General features: G+C 35.5%; 1 protein-coding gene across 1 annotated transcript; it reads left to right on the top strand.

The window, feature by feature from the left end:
• The first annotated feature begins 2,902 nt into the window (after positions 1-2,902).
• LOC123524583 (pancreatic triacylglycerol lipase-like) lies at positions 2,903-20,334 on the top strand. The gene is made up of 10 exons (XM_053539728.1): positions 2,903-3,036; positions 7,301-7,433; positions 8,162-8,333; positions 9,199-9,427; positions 9,683-9,802; positions 10,249-10,291; positions 10,654-10,892; positions 11,637-11,748; positions 17,111-17,317; positions 19,407-20,334. Exons 1-10 carry the CDS (start codon positions 3,000-3,002, stop codon positions 19,723-19,725), a joined length of 1,611 nt encoding a protein of 536 aa, XP_053395703.1. The 5' UTR covers positions 2,903-2,999; the 3' UTR covers positions 19,726-20,334.
• The last annotated feature ends 760 nt before the right edge of the window (positions 20,335-21,094 follow it).

The raw sequence follows: 21,094 nt of genomic DNA on the forward strand, positions 1-21,094 counted from the left end.
TTTAAGCAATCAATTGGACAGCACAAACTGGCGAATGCACAACACAAATTAAGAAATGTACCGGGCAAACTAGTAAATGTACATAACAAACTGTTTTATCTACATAACAAATTATGATTTGTACCGAACATATTGGGAAAAGCACATAACAAACTATTAATTGGACAGCACAAACTAATGTATGGACATCACAAACTAATAAATGTACCGGACAAACTAGTAACTGTACATAAAAAACAATTTTGTCTACCGAATAACGCACATGACGAACTATTAATTGTACAGCACAAACTAGTGAATGCACAACATAAACTAAGAAATGTACTGGACAAACTAGTAAATCTACATAACAAACTGCTTTATTTACAAGAAAGGTTATGATTTGTAGTGAATATATTGGAAAAAGCACATGACCAACTGATAATCATTATGTCAAGGCAGTCTAGGCGTTCCATACTCTGCACTAAATGAATTAATTGGGGGTTATCCCTAATTGCACGTCTATTTTTAGAATAGCGGGAATTTTTGATATCAAGAAATAGATTTTTTGATACCAAGAAATAGAATTCTTGATATCAAAAATGATTTCTTGATATCCATAAATCGAATTCTTGATATCAAAAAATAGTCTGTATTTCTAGATATCAAGAAATGATTTCTTGACATCAAGAATTCGATTTCCTGATATCAAAAAGTATAACTAATTTCCTGATATTAAGAAATCGAATTCCTGATATCAAGAAATCGATTTTTTTTTAATATCAAAAATTCATTTCCCGATATCAAAAATTCGATGTTTTGATATCAAAAAATAGGCAGCATTTCTTGATATCAAAAAATGAATTCCTGATATAAAATCAAATCGATTTTTTGATATCAAGAAATCAAATTTCTGATATCAAAAAATCATTTCTTGATATAAAAAAATGCCTAGAAAATACTAAAACGGCGCCCCATAAATGTAACAAGAGTATATTAAAATGAATTTAAGATATCATATAGTCAAACGACACGCCATACATACGAGGTTACAAACATTGGTATCACTTTAACCTCTCAAGAACCACTGTGCGGAAGAATATATACTAGTAGGATGAATATTTACTTCCAGCTGTACATCAACTAGAACAGGAAACTGCTGTAACCAATGTCTCATTAACACGAAATACTTACTCCGTAATTGGTGGTACTACGTCACTGACCTGACCGTAAATATAGACCGTATTAGGTTGACATTAGACTATCCACGGGACTGATAATAGTCTAGCCGGTCTGTTTCAATATTTTCTCCAAAAGCGATGTCGACCTTAAGTAAATGTAGACAAGAATACATATAGAGGAAACCCATTGGATGTTTTTCTTATGTGTGTGTGTGCGTGCGTGCGCAAAGTTATTCTCCCCCACTGTTTTGACAACATTCAATTTGCACATAAAAATGTACAATCATTTAAAGACGGACAGAAAGGTTGGATCATAAAAATAAAGTTCAGAGCAGACTTTTGAAGCACAGAGCACATCATACACATCACAAGGTAGGTCAACCCCGTGTAAAGATGCAACAATTAATTTAAATTCACATGACGCCTCTGTATGTGTTAATGGGACAATATTTCATTGAGAGGCCACCAGTTATATACTTTCTTCTTGGAAAATGGGAAGGCCACCAATTATATAGTGTCTTCTTGGAAAATTTACTTACCCATATTTTATAAATATTTTACCACTGTAAAACGTCCGCAACTATATAACGAAGCTTCTGCATTAGTCGATATGACTTTATATCCCTCCCAACAAGTAAACGTGACTATTGCTCGTTGAACATCAACGTAGTACAGGAGATATTTTAACTTTTAAGCAATGTGAAAAATGCGGCCACCTAAAGTATATTTAAAAACAGAAATATCGCCAATTATCACTGTTTTATAATTGAGCCGTGCCATGAGAAAACCAACATAGTGGCTTTGCGACCAGCATGGATCCAGACCAGCCTGCGCATCCGCGCAGTCTGGTCAGGCTCCATGCTGTTCGCTTTTAAAGCCTTTTGGAATCGGAGAAACTGTTAGCGAACAGCATGGAGCCTGACCAGACTGCGCGGATGCGCAGGCTGGTCTGGATCCATGCTGGTCGCATACCCACTATGTTGGTTTTCCCATGGCACGGCTCATATAAATGAATGATAACAATGATCTCCACAAGTCATTCTTAGACCACACCAAAATTCAAAAGTTGTTCGCTGGATTTTTTTCTAAAACAAATTGAGGCGGCGGGCGAGAAAACATATATTTGGTTTTTTTTCTTTTGCGAGCGAAGAACGAAGAAAAAAATCTTGTTTAAACTTAATAAAAACATAGAAAAAGCAAGCGCATCTTAGACGTAAAATTGACCATTTGCAAAAAAAAAATGTGTTTAAGCAAAACATACGTTTTTAGAACATCTAAAAGATCTAAAAACATAACTAAATTAAGTTTGTAAAATTTTCGAAAAAAAAAAAGAATAAAAAAAAAAACAAGGGGCCTAACAAGAGGAACAAAATGACCAGTTTAATATTGCTAATGAGGGCGAAATGACCACAAGTGTGCACGAACTGACTGAAGGTCGTATGTTTTTGTTGTAACTGATTGTAATCATTTGTACAATGTCGCGTCCATAAATTAAGGTAGCGCACCCACAACTTGACCAAATTATTTTAATGGTGCAAGTGGAAGCAAAAAAATAAGAATAGTAAACAACAACAACAACAACAAAAATCGTTCGGCTGAAAAAATACGAGTGGCAAATCCAATGAACAACCTTTTTATTTATAATCTATGATAACTGCAAATGTTTTCTTCCTTGTTGAGAAAACGTCATCCTTGGATTTCACAATAACGTTTTAAATAGTATTTCACGTCATGTCGCATTCCATTAGAAGAACATATATATAAGTACCTCTTGATGTTACAGATCTTAAACTGTATATAAATGAAAACTTGAAAGGTTCCCCGGCAGTTGTGGTTAATATGAGTCGAACGCAAACTATCTGGATTTTAGCCCTAGGTATTCGAATGTGTTTATTGTTTCTGATATTTTTGCAAATAGTGTTTGTGTTTTTGAAAGTTCTTTGTAAGTATGTTATTGAAAACTAGTCACCGTTTATTTGTAAGATGGAAGAAATGGCGTCTTAAAATGGTTTTTAATACTGTGAAATTACTGATATTCCCGGGGACTATTTTTCGTACATTTTATGGTTGAGTCAGACTACGAAATTAAATTTCAACGAACAGGTAAAACTGTTTTATGTTCAAAAGTTGAAATCCACGAATTGATGTCGCCACGAAAAAGCCGTTTTCGCTAAAACCACGAACTTTCATGCCCACGAAAGTAAATGAATTCACTATAGTTTTAGTTAGTTGTCACGATTGTCTTATATTTAGCTCTATATGCATTTAGACTGTATAACTACAAATATTTATTTTATTGGTTTATACTGTTATCGTCTACTTTTCTGAGAAAAGTTGGCGATGCACCGCCTTCACCCTAAACAGGTTCTGTGCCCAAAAGTGTTATTCTCGATAAACATCTCGAAAATCTGGAAAGAAATGTTTAAGAAATAATTTATAGCAAAAGAGTGTTTTAACACTATGCACGATGGGCGGTTATACGGCGCAGCCCGAGTGAAATTATATGTACGACGTATTACCGCCCGAGTGTAGATAGTGTTAAAACACGATTTTGCTATTTATTATTTCGATTCTAATATGCCCTTAATCTAAAACAGTAGATAAAATATGTAGCGCTCTTTCTTTATCGCAACAAAAACGTTAACGTGACGTCATTCCAGCGTTAACAGAGACAAGCAAATTAGAATTTCAGCTAATCCATTTCAACTATTTCAAACAAATACATCATGTTTCCATCATTTTCAAAATGTAAATAGATTGAATAGCTGCGTTTTCAGTTGTCATACAATAAATAAGACATCTTATCTTTAAAATTTACATTGTTTTTGCTGGTTTTATTTTTCATCGAATGTAGGCTGAAATGTCTGTTGATTTGACATTTAAAGCAATTATTGTATTTTGTTGCTATGGAAACTTGATTTATGACACTTTTTGGAATATGAAATAGCATATTTACAGCAAGTAGGCATTATCAACTGTGCTAATCATGTTAAATACTTTTGATATTGATGGCAAAATATGAAATTAAAATAAATGATAAAAGTAGATCTACATGATTTTAGTATTTGTCATTATTATTAAACAAAAAGTGCAAGTTTGCGATAGAGAGTTATTGTTAAAAAAATGCTGTAATTTTGTTATTTTTAAACATGCAGGTCTAAAATTTTGAATTTATGTTAAGTACACATCTACAATTCAGAATATGTGAAAAACTCAGTTTACATAAAAATGTCATTTGGGACTATTTTGTCATGGCTTGTCACATATGGCAAAATACGTTTGCAGCCAGTCATCGACTGATTAAAAGGCAGTTTGACTTTATTTGTTGAACAACGAACATGCTACAAATTAGCCAAAAATTAATTGTTTAACTTCAAAAGGTAGATCCTACACTTACGTACATTTAGAATATGCAAATAACGCCTTTCAACTAACTGTATGAAAGCAGTGGTAAGTAGGTTTGACTACAAAGCCAGCGCCCCGGGTTCGATTCCCGGCCGCGGCTGATGTCCTGATTACTGTGTTCAGTTCAGTTTGAAATTCAATTGGTACTGTTTCCAGAAGTTCAGTATCGGCCTGGATAAGATGCTGAGGAAGTAAATATGACACCATGGCCTCGGCTGGAAATAAGATGTTCCGTCCATTCTAGGTGTGGACTTCCGCCGACAACACACGTCACTTTTACTTTGAAATAAGCTAAGGTTGCAACTTATTTGGAGTAATATTAATAAGACGGAGCTCATAGGGGTCGCTGGAATGCTGATCTAGCATATATGATCAGATTCCATGTAGACTTATTCACAAACCACTTACGAGATAACTCAGTCTGTGAATGCGGATATATTAAGAAAGATGCAGAACATCATTTCTTTAAAGGTCTAAATTTTGCGTTTCCACGTCGGCAATTGCTTATTAACACGCGACAGTATCACCCCGTAAGTACAAAAAAAAAAATACTTCGTCAAGTACATAATTATATAAAACAAACGAGACGATTTAGCAATGACTAAGATTTAAGTTATGAGTAGCGTTCGTTTACAAGTGTTAAAGGGATAACAAGCAAATACATTGTCTATTTATATTACATAACAACATTGTTGCATCGGGGGCGTGGAGAGCGAACAGAACATACATTTCAATTTTTTTTAAAATTAAATTTGATATTTCATTTCATAGCTTATCTTTGTTTTCCTTCTTTTTTTCCAGAAGTAACTATAAAAAATGCATATAACACATTTACGTAGTATACAACTCTGATCATTTTGTTACATTACTTCTTTCAGGGGAGGACCGTCATTAATGTTGGTAAAACTTGTGGCCCAACCCATTTGCTGTTTACTTAAATCATCTTCATCATATGTGTTTTTTTTCAATGTGTTATATGTTTTATGTATTGCATGTTCGAGATTAGTAACGAAATACGATTAAATCAAAATCAGATTCCATTGTTTTTTATATTGATCCTAGTCTGGCTACCGACTAGATACTCTTCTTTTATTTTAGAAAAAAAATCTGTAATAAATTCTGACTTCATCAGTCTTGGCTCTGATGACCTACTCCGTACGGTTTGAGAAGACAAGGGACATAATTATACAAAATTTGAATAGCCTCAGGAGTTATCTCCTTTGAACAAAACATACGGTCTGAACACAGACTATATTGATCCATGTACTAATTGTCAAATCAATATGGAATAGTAGAACAGGAAATTGTAAGTACAGGGATTTATAGCATGGAGAGTATAGTAAAATAGGGTTATTATAACAGTAGCTTGATCTGGGATGCAGTATTCGGCTCGAGTGGATTTTGCTAGATCGGATCTCACGAGGCGCGCCAGCGCCGAGTGTGATCCGATCTTGCAAAATCCACTCGAGCCGAATACAAAGTCCCAGATCTAGCTACTGTTATAATGACCCTTTTATTATATACCTTTACCATTTTGATTCTTGTTTTGTTCTTGAACGAAATCTTCAATGTTTATTGATATTAAATGGAACTTAGTGAAGTTTTTATGTGAGCTATTTATAGAAATGTGTTGGGTCATGCATATTGATGAAAATAGTCCGGCAGCATACAATACGGAAGGTACAATACGGAATTTAAAAGGAACAATACAGAATATTTGTCTGTCTGTTCATATTTGATTGTGAAATACAAGCCGATTTTTTACAGAATTTATATAGGTATATAATAAAGGGCCTTATTTTAAAGCACACTGAATAGTAGAACCGGTATTTTATACAGTCCATGTTATTATAGTGCTCAGGGATTTGAAGCACGTAGTTTTAGTACATGGAATTATAGTACAGGATATTATTGTACCGGGAAGTTATTACACATGGAATTATAGCAAAGTAATTCAGGGAATTAAAGCACAGGGAAATAATAGCGCATTCAGTTGTAGCATAAGAATTTATATCACCAGAAATTGTAGCACTTAAAATACTACAGCACGGGAAAATTTATGCACATGGAATTGTAGCACAGAGCTTTATAACACAGGAAATTGTAGCATATGGATTTATAGTGCTTGGAATGGAAACACGGGAAATTACAGAACAAAGATTTATAGCACTGGAAATTGTAGCACATGAAAAGTTAAGGCACGGCGAAATTAAGCACAGGGAATTTTAACACAGATTTATAGCGCATGGATTAAAAAAATCAGGGCTGTTACTTGATAGTTAATGCTACGAAATTCGTAATAAATAGTCAGTAATGCTTAGGGCCATGAGGTTTCATTTCTAATGAACACATTAAGAAGAAACTTTTCTTTCCAGAGATGTGACTGACCAGTCTTGAAAAAAAGTTAATAGGTCAATGGTCAGTCGATATTGTTGAATTCAAATTGACTAACTATATATAGAAATGTTCTTTTTGTTAAATAATTTAAATTCGTCAACATAATATTTCCTGGTTTTAGCCAAAACGGCTAACTCGTGCGGACTTGAACTCGCGGATTTTCAGATCTTGAAAATAAGAGAAATAGTAAAGTTATTTGTTAACTCCAGGATTGTCCCAGCCAGAAATTTCACAAAAAGGAGGATAAGTCCCCATATATATTAAGAATTTAATATATTTAATATTAATAAATTATGTTCGATTGATATGTCATGCTCGAATGTTATATTTCTTTATAGCGACGGCTTTACATATGGGGTCATGTGGGCCCCACTCCAGACCATCCCAGCTGTGCACAGGAGGCACTAGCTGCTCCACAACAGAGGCGCCGTTTGACAACGCGGATTTTCCCTTATCAGACATTAAATTCAGGTATGTACATTTACAAACACCCATGAATATTTTTCTCTGACTGATTCTTAGCAAAAAATGAATAATTTAGCCACTTGGAAAATTTCCACGTACTTTAAACTACTCTCCCACAGTTTGGGTAAAATTCAAATGTTCATTCCCACAAAGTTTGGATATATTGTATATAAAGTGGGAGAAGATAAAAGTTAGATATTGGTAAAAAATGCAAGAAAAATGTAAACTTTCTGCATTATTTCAAAAGCGTTGCAACGATTTACTACCTCTGCACGATATTTTGGTTATTTATAAGAATATCTTGCAAAAATCTTATACCACTGATCACTTTCGGATTCAGTACTCACATTTTATGGATTTTTGAGAGAAATTAGTTTTTGCTTAAAATGTGTAGGTTAGTTTTTGTTATTTTCCAAACTAGTCCTGCGGACAGAGACCTACATTCTAGTCAAAGTTCGCATAGGAAGTGCAAACCAGATTGCACTGTTTTTAGGTCGTTGACTTCTAACCACTTGCTCCTTACCTCTACGAATTCAAAACCTCGCTTTGGATATCGAATTCTTTCATGTGAGGAAGAAAACCAGCTGGCTAACGGACTGTCGGTAGTTATACCCACGCCCATGCTTCAAATAATGTTATGTGGGACACACGAAGTCAAAAGCTGAAAAATCGCCATATGAAGTAATATTATTATAAAAAGACGGTTATTTATTTACTTTTTTTTTCGTTTTCAGATTGTTTACGAAAACATGTGAAAACGGCTCTTCTTTATATGCTGGCGACTCAGGATTCAAGTCGAACTGTAGCTTTAATTCCTCACTTCCTCTCAAGATTGTGGTACATGGTTTCTGGCAGAATGGGAAAGCACAGTGGATCCAGGATATGACCGCAGCACTTCTCCAAAAGGTTTAACATTCTTAGTACAAATTATTCAAAATATGTTTATTAGTTCATCAGGGTCCTTGAGACCCTTGCGAGTTATTTGAACCATGGCGTTCATCTGTCCGTCCGTTTATCTGTAAACTTTTCGTTCAAAGGACTTCTTCTCGACTGCTTCTTGAGAGTTTTTTTAATATAATATGTGTTAATTTGGATGGAAGCATCCTTAACAGTTGGCTTATGGAAGGTCGGTGTGTCTAGCTAGCTCGTTTTTACCTGAAAAAAAGTCTGAACTGGTACTCGAGGTTCTCCTTCATCAGCGAAAACTGGAAAAGTCGCTCTACGACCGTGGCTCTACACTCAGATAAAACAAATAATAAAGATAAAACAGTGTTGCTGGAAATATGTATCTACATTTGTAACAAAACATTTGATTGGTCAAAATAACGGTTTTTGACAAGCGATTAATTAATTATTATGATATTTTTTGTTATAATAAAGGTAAAACAGCTGTATCATTTAGCACATCTTTGTCATTTTTCACATCGTTCATGCAAAGAAGCAAAAGAAAATCCAGAAAATCTCGTGCTTATGCTCTTTCCATAGCAGTTTGTTACGCTTGCGGAAGATAAGTTCTTGTCAATCAAAAAACTGCCAAAAACGTCATTCTAATTCGCATTCATATATAGAGCGCAAATACCTCATACTGGTCACAAAATTGCATCAGTTAGTCATCAGTCTGCAAATACCAAATGCTGGATCAGATTTGTTGTGGAGATATCGTCTCCAAGACAGACTAAGTAGGTCGCCGACTACAAACATGTGTTACATTTGAAGACTATGGGGTATATGATAATTTAGTGATTCGGAAACCTTATTTTCATTAAACCAGGAACCGATGTCTGTAATCACAGTGGACTGGGGAAGTGGATCAGGCTTCCCTTACCACCAGGCCACGGTAAATGCACGTGTTGTCGGAGCAGAAACATCCCGCCTAATCAACTGCCTGCGTGCGCACGCAGGTGTGTCAGTGGACAAAGTTCACATTATAGGGCACAGTCTGGGCGCACATATTGCTGGCTATGTTGGAAAAACTGTACCCGGGATCACCAGAATTACAGGTACATACATTTTTCTTTCATCATTTACATACTGAAAAATACATGTACAGATTTCAAAAAAAAAAAATAAAAAAAGAGATCACAATTATTGTTTTATAATTGCGTCTACGTACTCCTAATTTTATTCTATATTCCTTCCAACTCGTACGAGGAGTCGTACCTGAAAATTATTCACTTTATGATATCTAATGTATTTATTCACATAATATTTAATGAAAAATATTTTACAACTGGCAACTGTTTGCATTGCTTCAGGTTTGGATCCGGCAGAGTATATGTACAAAGACACGGATCCACGTGTTCACCTTGAGAAGTCGGACGCACAATTCGTAGACATTATACACTCGGACGGGTCCGAGTACGACTGGGTCTCGGGTAACTATTTTGAATCTTCTCTTTATCAATATTATAACATTTAAAATTGAACACACTGTTTGCTGTATTTTAAACTAAATTTACGTACTGGCCAGTTACAGAAAAAAGGTTTATGAATTGAAGCGGAGCTTTTTGTCACTGATCTCAGTCGTAGAATCATGATATGGATATATTTGATATCGGTTACAATTTGTATCATCCGAATGAGTTATGTAGACAAGTCGATCACATTGCTGTGCGATATAAAAGAAGTTGCCGTTTTTTTAAAATTTTGCTTTTTGTTATAAGAAGTTCGTTGTACGCTGTGCCCTAAGGAGCTACACGCACACCATTCATTCGCGCTAATGTAGACGAATGCTATTTTTTTGACGTATGTGGAAAAACTGTGAAATTGCTTTCACAAAATTAAAATTCTAAATATTAACAGAAAATTATGTTTAATTCAGTTACGATCGACATAATATTTCACTACGTGAAACCAAATGCACAGTAAATTCATTTAGAAGTCGCACTCTAAAAATGATGTGACATTATAATGCGTTCAATGTCGAGTACGAATATTTAATATCATTCCTACACTTAAACAAACATAATTATCCTCATTATATCGATTTTGAATTAATATACCAGCTTTTGGAGCACTTTTTAACTATTTTTGTTTCAAATAAAATTCGAAAATCTTAAATTGTCTTATAAGAAAATGTAATTTATGTCGCTTCTTTTGTGTTAATTCATATTTGCTTTACCGTTAAAAATGTTCGTGTATGCTGTGGTGCTGCGTGCTTTACGAATGTTATCTTACATTAGTGTTTAGTTTTGAAGTAATTAATTCAGAATTCGTTTTGTTTCAGAGCTTTTTATAAACTGTTCTGTAGTCACAGTCGATCTATTCATCTATTTATTGAGTCCATAAACACGGACTGTCCGTTCTACGGACACCCGTGCGATAGCATCAGCGACTTGGACTCGAACAAGGGCAACTGTTTGTCGTGTCCACGCGGTGTTTGTCCGGAAATGGGATACAATGCGGACAAAACACTTGCACGTGGGAAATTTTACCTCCGCACCAGAGCAAGCAGCCCATTCTGTGGTAAATATCCTCTGTTCATGTCTAAATATGAGCCGCGCCATGAGAAAACCAACATAGTGGTTTTGCGACCAGCATGGATCCAGACCAGCCTGCGCATCCGCTCAGTCTGGTCAGGATCCATGCTGTTCGCTAACAGTTTCTCCAATTGAAATAGGCTTTAAAAGCGAACAGCATGGATCCTGACCAGTCTGCGCGGATGCGCATGTTGGTTTTCTCATGGTACGGCTCATATGTAGATGCAGACTTCACCCGTAAATTACACGGGGCACAAATCAGCTTTTGAGGCTGCATTCGTCTTTCACCATAAACTCCATCAGCGCAAAATAATTATAAAAGCTGAAGAGTTATTTCTAATCTAGTCTTAATAACAGGAATGTAATGCCCGGTACATTGTGACCATCAGTATTTTCTTGCAGTAACATAGTATTAATACAAAAAAATACTTTTGAAGTAAATGAGACTGTCATGCAGAACACTGTATTTGCTTTATGTCAGTTGGTTTTTCCACCGCTATCAAGAGAAAGCATTTAAAGAGTTTTAACTTACGTTAGATAATTTTCAAGTAACAGCGTAATATGTGTTTATTGTCTGTCGGTTCATTTTATGTTTTTAATGTTCAATTTTTGTAATTGAACGCATGAAAAGAATACTAACCTAGCTGTATTTTATTCTAGATCAGCTTCAATGTATAACTTTGACATTGCAATGTAGATGGTCTGACTTTTTTGCTATGTCACCTAACAGGATATACCCAACATGTGGAAGTTGAGTTCGGCAGCATGCCAAGCACGACAGGTCAGATAACAGTGGAAATGATTGGTCATGATGAGACGTCAGATTCTGTAGTCATTGGGAGGTGAGTTGCTGACTTGTTTTCATGACTACATGTATGCATTCCTATGGGGACATGCGTTTGAAACTCAATTGTTAAAGGTATACGCAAGTTCGTACATTTTGTATGCTAAGTAGCGAAATACGATAATTCAATACACAGTCTGAGCCTTGCCATGAGAAAACCAACATAGTGGATTTGCGACCAGCATAGATCCAGACCAGCCTGCGCATCCGCACAGTCTGGTCAGGATCCATGCTGTTCGCTATAGTTTCTCCAATTCCAATAGGCTTTAAAAGCAAACAGCATGGATCCTGACCAGACTGCGCGGATGCGCAGGCTGGTCTGGATCCATGCTGGCCGCAAACCCACTATGTTTGTTTTCTCATGGCACGGCTCAGTCTGTATTTCACAAATAAAAACAAAATAAATCCTGTATTTCAACTCCCGTCGGATACGGAAAATATTCAATGATGGGACTACTGGTTTTAGTTGCGATGTACCATGCGTCTAAAAGTACTCAGTTTCAAACGAGTTTTCAGCCTTATTTGTCTATAACTATAATCAAGTTTGGCTGATAAACTAATAGAAATTGGTAAATATAATATGTATATGATAAAATGGTTACTAGTATTAAAGCATTACCTTGATCTGCTATGCTTGCATGCGGAAATATCTAAACATTTACATCCGGATTAGGCAACTGTGATTATACCACTCTTAAAGAGCTTTAGTTAAAAAGTGATGTACTGTTGCTGTCTAATGAAACACTAAACGGGAAAGCTAGCACACATGCACCTTTGTAGTCTAAAGAACTGCATACTGGAGTCTAATGAACTGCATACTGGTAAAACTAGCAAATGCACCTTTGTAGTCTAATGAACTGCATACTGGTAAAACTAGCACATGCACCTTTGTAGTTTAATGAACTGCATACTGGTAAAACTAGCAAATGCACCTTTGTAGTCTAATGAACTGTATACTGGTAAAACAAGCAAATGCACCTTTGTAGTCTAATGAACTGCATACTGGTAAAACTGGCAAATGCACCTTTGTAGTCTAATCAACTGCATACTGGTAAAACTAGCACATGCACCTTTGTAGTCTAATCAACTGCATACTGGTAAAACTAGCAAATGCACCTTTGTAGTCTAATGAACTGTATACTGGTAAAACTAGCAAATGCACCTTTGTAGTCTAAAGAACTGCATACTGGTAAAACTAGCATATGCACCTTTGTAGTCTAATGAACTGAATATACTTGTAAAACTAGCAAATGCACCTTTGTAGTCTTATAAACTGCATACTGATAAAACTAGCAAATGCACCTTTTATAGTCTAATGAACTGAATATACTTGTAAAACTAGCAAATGCACCTTTGTAGTCTTATAAACTGCATACTTGCAAAACTAGCAAATGCACCTTTGTAGTCTAAAGAACTGAAAACTGGTAAAACTAGCAAATGCACCTTTGTAGTCTAAAGAACTGAAAACTGGTAAAACTAGCAAATGCACCTTTGTAGTCTAATGAACTGCATACTGGTAAAACTAGCAAATGCACCTTTGTAGTCTAAAGAACTGTATACTGGTAAAACTAGCAAATGTACCTTTGTAGTCTAAAGAACTGCATACTGGTAAAACTAGCATATGCACCTTTGTAGTCTAATGAACTGAATATACTTGTAAAACTAGCAAATGCACCTTTGTAGTCTTATAAACTGCATACTTGCAAAACTAGCAAATGCACCTTTGTAGTCTAAAGAACTGAAACCTGGTAAAACTAGCAAATGCACCTTTGTAGTCTAAAGAACTGAAAACTGGTAAAACTAGCAAATGCACCTTTGTAGTCTAATGAACTGCATACTGGTAAAACTAGCAAATGCACCTTTGTAGTCTAAAGAACTGTATACTGGTAAAACTAGCAAATGTACCTTTGTAGTCTAATGAACTGCATACTGGTAAAACTAGCAAATGCACCTTTGTAGTCTAATGAACTGCATACTGGTAAAACTAGCAAATGCACCTTTGTAGTCATCCCCAGCTTTTATTATATTTGACTGGCTTATCACAGTAGGTTGTCCCCCTTGAAAATTATCCGATAATCAATATTGGTTTCCCTATTCATATTACGTTGAGCAATAGATTATATAGGAAATTTATTTTTAATGATTAATTTCAAATATGTCTTTTGGTTTGTGAATATTTTACCAGATATGACAGTAAACTTTAATTTCTCCTCTTCAATTTAATGTGAAAATATTTATTCTAACTGAACATCTTCTTGCTTCCAATTTTGTTTTAAAAGTATCACCGTCGCTTATATTGAACATATAGTGAAAAACAGTGAACTTTTCAATTTCTTTTACTTTAGAGGCAAATAAGTCATATTTTCCAAAGCATGACAATTTATTATCACATATGTAGGTATTCTTGACTTTATAAACTATACAATAATATAATTTTAAGTGTAATAAGGTAAAGGCTTCTTGCTTCCATTTTACTTCAAAGTGTACCAAGAAATAAAAAAAAACTTGACACCGTGTTAATTTAAGGAACTGCATATACCAACAACTGACGTACGATTCAATATAGTCTTTTGAAATAATAACGTTCATAATTGTTAATAAGTAAAAAAAAAACAAAAAAAAACAAAAAAAAAAAAAAAAAAAACAGAATAGAACGGAGCTTTGATTTTTCACCAAACTGTTTATGATAACAATACGAATCAACATAAATTACATAATTTCCGACTGAAAGCTAAATATCTTATTGAAACATTCGACGACAGGAGAAAAACTACTTCAAAGAATAATTTTCTAATGAAATAGTGTAATTTGCAAGTTAGGCGCTCATTGAAAGCTGGTGAGAGGTGGAGAGAATGTGCACATTTATTTAAACAAAAGACACAGCATGGTTTCCACGATGTGCAAAGAAAGGGTGAAATTAACAGACGCACAATATCATGTCTATTTTAGAAATGAAATCCAAGCTTTAAACAAAATTGGCATGCTTTCCATGAATTTGCACGGTAGGATTATCTCTTCAGTCCGACCTACATTTTTGTCACGGTTTTGTTCGTGGAAAGCATGAAAAACAGCCCTCTTTACAGCTAAAGACTTTAGTTTACACGATAAATTTGATTTCATGATTGAATTGTATGGTATGTACAAACACATATCTGATTGGCATATTTGATTTATATATAATCAAGTAACTTAGACACTATAAATAAGTAGACAGGATGAATCAGTGCTAATTGTTTTTAAAAAAAAATGAGTTAGGATCTCTATGATAGACATACACCAATACTGATCAGAGAAAATCAAAAACTTGATTCATAATTCAATAGATTCTTTCTTTCTTTGATTTCTATGGAAAATCTTGGATCAAGACCAGTTAATAAAACATGTGTGTGCGTGTTTTAGTAACATGTATGTTTTTTAAGATTGTTTTGCTTGGGGTTTTCTTTGCCATTGCCTGTCAAATACAATATTGCTAAGTTTATTACTTTATTTTATCATGTTTTAAAAGGTAAACTTCTAGGCATGAAAGTTAAACAAAAGTACCGTTATATGGACAAGAACAATCAGTCAAAATGGGAATACATGTATCTTTACAAAAGTTTCGTTTTTCTCGAGGAAAATTATTATTTATACATGTGTTTGTGGGAAAGCTCGTTTATAAAATAATCCTCGGATTTCAATGTTTAGCCGTCATTTTCTGGAGGAATTCAAAGTTTCAAAAGAAAAGAAAAGAAATTTATTTGAATGTTTTCATTTTCTGTTACATGACAACACGAATTTCGCAATATCATAAGCTAACATAATGTTTTTCTTACAGAAATGTGTTATATCTTTACATGAATAATACTTCTATATGAATCTATAAAACAACAAGATTTATATCAAAAACTGGCTACATATTTTGTTGCTTTCTATGGAGTAACATGCGAGTTTATTTCCGTGTATTACCTAAAGCAAAAAATTAGATCAATGCAAAATCCATGACAAAGAATTATTGATTTAGGTAATGAATGACACGGCTTTAGCTAATGTAAGCGAGGCAATCCAATTTGAAGGGAATTGCTTTAACACAGTCAATAATTAAGGGAGAGAATTCTTGCAAATTCTCGTTAAAAGCTGACCATGCTAAAGAACTGTATACTGGTAAAACTAGCAAATGTACCTTTGTAGTCTAATGAACTGAATATACTTGTAAAACTAGCAAATGCACCTTTGTAGTCTTATAAACTGCATACTAATAAAACTAGCAAATGCACCTTTGTAGTCTAATGAACTGCATACTGGTAAAACTAGCAAATGCACCTTTGTAGTCTAATGAACTGCATACTGGTAAAACTAGCAAATGCACCTTTGTAGTCTAATGAACTGCATACTGGTAAAACTGGCAAATGCACCTTTGTAGTCTTATAAACTGCATACTGGTAAAACTGGCAAATGCACCTTTGTAGTCTAATAAACTAACCCATGCACTGATGTAAAACTTTACCAGTTACTACTATGTGAAAATGGTGGGCAGATGGTCTAGTGGTATCAGGCTTGACTGTCAATCCAGAGGTCCGGGGTTCGAATCCCGGTCCAGGCACTGGAAATTTCTGAGATGCTCTTGAGTGTCTCCCACCTAACTAAGAGGCCAGTACTGGTTCTTCCCAGGAAAGACGGCTTCGCGTGTATCGGTGCTATACACCGGGCACGTTAAAGAACCAGACTGTCTATTCGCAAAGAGCTAGGCTAAGTTAGCCGGATAGGCCTGTATCTAAATTGATTTCTCTCTGGGGGCTTTATCTCACTCTGTCCCTCTGGTCAGATCGCTCTGTGTCTGTACTAGTAGAGGATGAATTTCGCGCCCTGTGTGGCTGCGTTTGCTATATGTAAAGCGCCTTTGAACGTGTTGATCATGAAAAGGGCGCTGTATAATAATAATAATAATAATAATAATAATAATAGTAATAATGTTGACAAATGAAACACGATATTGAATAGAGCTTATTTTACACCTCACGTGGTTTTATAGGACGGGTTAGCAGGTTGGACTTCAACGCTAGCGATCCGCGTTCTTTTCTCGATCGTAGATGATTGTTCTTAAAAATGAAATAAAAATCTCGAAAGTGTGATTTCTTTAAGATGATATTGTTTATAGGATCGGCATGGACTGTATGCTGGTGACGTAAATATGAAACTTGCCGTGGTCTCAGCTGGAAATAAGTTTAATTGATTTAAGGACACTTGTCGTCTACCCCTTTTTAAAACAGTAAGCACACATAGGGCCTACATGTATTCAGACTTCTTGCAATAGTTTTGACTATTGACCGGCGAGCCATTCAATAAATGTATACAATTACACATACATGTAAAATATTTTACAGCGGGAGTGATCCATTTGTGTCAGAAAATCAACGCCATTTGCTCGTGGTGCTCCGTGAGCCATTGGATGACGTAAAAGAAGTGCACGTGACATTCACGCAACCGTGGTCTATAAGTGATCTAGCCTATCTCTTCCGGTCTAGAAAAACAACACCAGAGTTTGTTACTATTAAAAAGGTGACGGTAACGTCTGCTGAAAATGGCCGAAGGTGAGCAAATTAACCTACGCTAAACTTTCTAGGTGAAAACAGAAACTCTGTTTATTTTAATGCATATTTCGGAGGAATTGACTTAGCCTGAAACACGCCTTATCACTGACCTTCCACAATTGTCCTTTATTGCTCGAAAAATAAGAAGATACTTATTCATTTTATTTGGATACCTCGCAGTTTTTCACATTTTATGGAGTTATCTCATGTAAGGCAGTGTTTGAAATGTTGCGAGGGGTAGTCTACATTGAACGCTGCCAGAATACGGAGCCATTTTGGCATACGGTTAAAGGCCCGGTCACACCGACCGAACTTTGTTGGAGCGTTCCTGGAGCGGTGAAAAACTTTCATCACCGCTCGTTACCGTTCACCACCGTTTAACAGAAGTTGGCCCCCGTTAAGGCAACGCCGTATACGCTCGGCCACCGCTGATGGTCCCTCCTACCGCTCCGAAAGTTTTGAGCTGCACAAAATATTGCGAGCGGTGAGGAGCGGGCAATTTTCCGCTCCGGCAAAGTTCACCACCGCTCTAACAACGCCCAGTCAAGTTTGGCACCGCTAGACGCAAGTTCGTGGACGCTTGGGTCCGCTAGGCCAACGCAGAAATCTTGAACGCTGGACCACCGCTGCTTCGCCAGCTTTGCCCGGGCGGTGATGAAACGTTACACAAACTTTGGTGGAGCGGTTGTAAGCATTTTACGAGCGGACACGGGATTGCTGGAACGGTGTCGGGCGTTGAAGCAGCGATCCATTGCGGTGATGAACTTTGGTTTGGCGTTGGTATGGAGGTGTCGGAGCGGGACCAGAATCGCTACCGCTCGCTACCGTTAAACCAACGCCAAAGCAATGCCGGCTTCAGCGGTGCACCTCTAAGGCAACGCCCGTGTTTTCGATTTTTTTCCCATTTTGTGCGCGGTGACGAGCGTTGTCTAAATTCCGCCCCCTCTCCCTACCGTTGAAGGAACGCTCCAACAAAGTTCGGGCGGTGTGACCGGGCCTTAAGAGTTCTTACCAAGTGTGACTTTTTATATATATTTTATACATGTATATATTTTATGCATAAAGTTGTCCTTATGCCCGTCAGTCCGTCATACTTTCTTGTCTGGAGCATATATTCCTAAGTACTGGAGAGATTTAAATGAAACTTGCAACGTAAATAGAAATAAATAAGAGAGAATGCTATACAAAAAATAATCAATCTTGAATACCTTACAAATTATCTTCCTTCTTGTAAATAGCTTTTTCTTGTTTAACACAAAACTCCTAAAGCACTATAATATATCAATGAATCTTTAAATATAGACTCGTGAGAGTCGAAACTTTGGTTATTTTTCAATAAACAAACGTTAAAACCATCTTGTGTTGATTGTTTGTTCCACTTTTTATAATACAGATAAATATCAAGAAGGGGAAATGTCGTGTACAATAATATTAACCCATAAATACTTTTCGTATTATTTTGCATTTTGTACTTTAAAGTACTTTAATAGTATTGAAGAGATTTCACTAAAATTTGGAGTATAGAGAGGTATCAGTATTACAGTACAAAAATCAAGAACCATAACTCTATGAAATGATTTTCGAACTTAATTATTCCTTGCCCAGAGCATAATCTTGAGATATTTCTATGAATTTTGGGATATAGAAATACATGTATATCAATGTAATTAAACGATTGCAGTTTTCATATTCACTGCGTTTTCGAACTCTGTTTTTTTTTGTGCAAAGTTTTGTTCAGATATAAATGTTTTGTTTTTTTGGCAACTAAATAAAGGAGTATAAGAACATTTGTCGTACTGATAAAATTTATGTTATTAAGAAGAAGTGCAGAGTGTAGTAAAGACAATTCTTTCTGGAATTATAACAAAAGTAACTCTCAGTGATGATTTCACTTAAATTAAGAACAATTGTATACACTTGTCGGTCAATATCGTTTTAACAAATCCGGATTTTTAGTGATTTTTTATTGTCCATTGTGCCCTAAATCTTGCAGTCCTTGCATGTCTATAAAAACAAAAAAACGAAGAATGGGAGTAAGCTTTCAATATATCTTTGCATCTTTATAGCATACTTTTTGTTTTTTTTGTAGAATTCACTTCTGCGGGTTCCATCGAACATTTATCGAAAGCAATTCAGTGACATTAACTAGTAGTACTACTGACCCCAACGAGTGTCTGCACGTGCTGCCCGCACCGGCGGCGAACATGTATACTGGAGAATCAACAGTGGAAATGTATACTCAGGAATCAACCACGGAAAGTACTGTTCAACAATCGACATTTGATAAAACTACTCAGGAATTGACAACGGACAGTACTGTTCAACAATCGGCACTTGATAAGAAAACTCAGGAACTGACAATAGAAACAAAAACACAGGAATCATCGGCGATATGGTTTTGGAAATAAAAATGAATCATATCTTTGGATTGTGATAAATTGTAAAAAATCGGGTTTTGAGTCCAATGGACACAAGTCACTTGATGACTTTTGCCATAACGTCAGAACGGAATGCAGCGTGGCAGAACGAAAAACAACAACAACAACAAAAAACAACAACACCACAACAACAACAACAAAAAAAGAACAACAACAATAAGAACAAAGAAACGAAACTTATGTTCAAAATGGGGGCCGACGGGACAAGACAACGAAATAACGAGAAAACTGTAAAGAGGCATTTTTGTTCTATTTTCGTATTTATCGTTAGCCCCCGTCAAAAACTACATTCTCCGCTGCATTCAATTCAACCGTTTAATCAAGTTCGTCTTAAGAACCGCTTGATGGATTAAACCTTTTTATCTAGCTGTCTGTGTACTATCCTTGCACATTTTTTGCAAATCTTCACTGCAAAGCGTATGTACACTAAGAAACGAAAAAGGCAACATTGTTGTAGTTGAAAGATAGTTGAATATGTTAATTTCTTACTGGTAAAAATAAGTGCTCAAATAGCTGTTTCTGTTTTAAAAAAGAGTTAGACACTAGAAAATAATTCAATAAAACATGATAAAAACTGTCCTTTATTAGTTTGTTCTATAATTTTGTCACAAACGATGAAAACAACATATTATTTACTAGTTTCAACTTTTATGACTTCACCAGAAATAATAACGTACAATGCAAATAATAAAGATATTTAAACACTTAAACCATCACATTACTCTGAAGTTTTACTTTAGCCCAGCAAACCTTGCCGCTTTTAGCACACAAAAACTATGGACCGTCGATTCCGTCGATTGATGCAAGGTAGCATGTAAATACATCATTTTAGAGATTGCCATAGGTTGTAGAAGGAACCTGTTAAATTTTGAAGATATTTTAGCCTATTATTATTACTAACCAGTTTTATTGCATCGGTTCAAAGCATTGTTTATACTAATTTATTTCAGTTCGATTTGTAATGCTTATTGTAATTACTTTCGAGTCCGCTTCCAGGAAAACCAGTACTGTAGTCACATGAGAAGATATGGTCGTGACCCAGTGAGGCTCCAGCCCACAATCTCCGGGCTGAGCGGCCGATATCTAGCGCTCGCCTTTTCAAATCAGTCCGTTCGTCAATTCTATGGGTACGTTGGAAAATCCGTGCGTAAAGTCATGATTGGCTAATGAAATTTCTCAAACAATATTTCTTTTATTTCTTTTTTTATACATTGTCTTCTTTGGTATGCTAGTGTTCTAGAATAATTTGAAAATCCAAAAGACACATGGAGTCAAATCTGTAAATTTCGAAATTTTTTGTTGGAAAATGGCTAAACTTCGCTGGAAAATGCCATATGAA

Source organism: Mercenaria mercenaria, chromosome 3 (genome assembly GCF_021730395.1).
Source record: "Mercenaria mercenaria strain notata chromosome 3, MADL_Memer_1, whole genome shotgun sequence".
In the NCBI taxonomy this organism is placed as follows: Eukaryota; Metazoa; Mollusca; class Bivalvia; order Venerida; family Veneridae; genus Mercenaria; species Mercenaria mercenaria.

Excerpts from the sequence above, each read along its gene's own strand:
- LOC123524583 (XM_053539728.1), top strand. The coding sequence starts at position 3,000 with ATGAGTCGAACGCAAACTATCTGGATTTTAGCCCTAG. Across the intron at positions 8,334-9,198 it reads CCGCAGCACTTCTCCAAAAG|GAACCGATGTCTGTAATCAC; the intron begins GTTTAACATTCT and ends TCATTAAACCAG. Across the intron at positions 11,749-17,110 it reads GATTCTGTAGTCATTGGGAG|CGGGAGTGATCCATTTGTGT; the intron begins GTGAGTTGCTGA and ends AATATTTTACAG.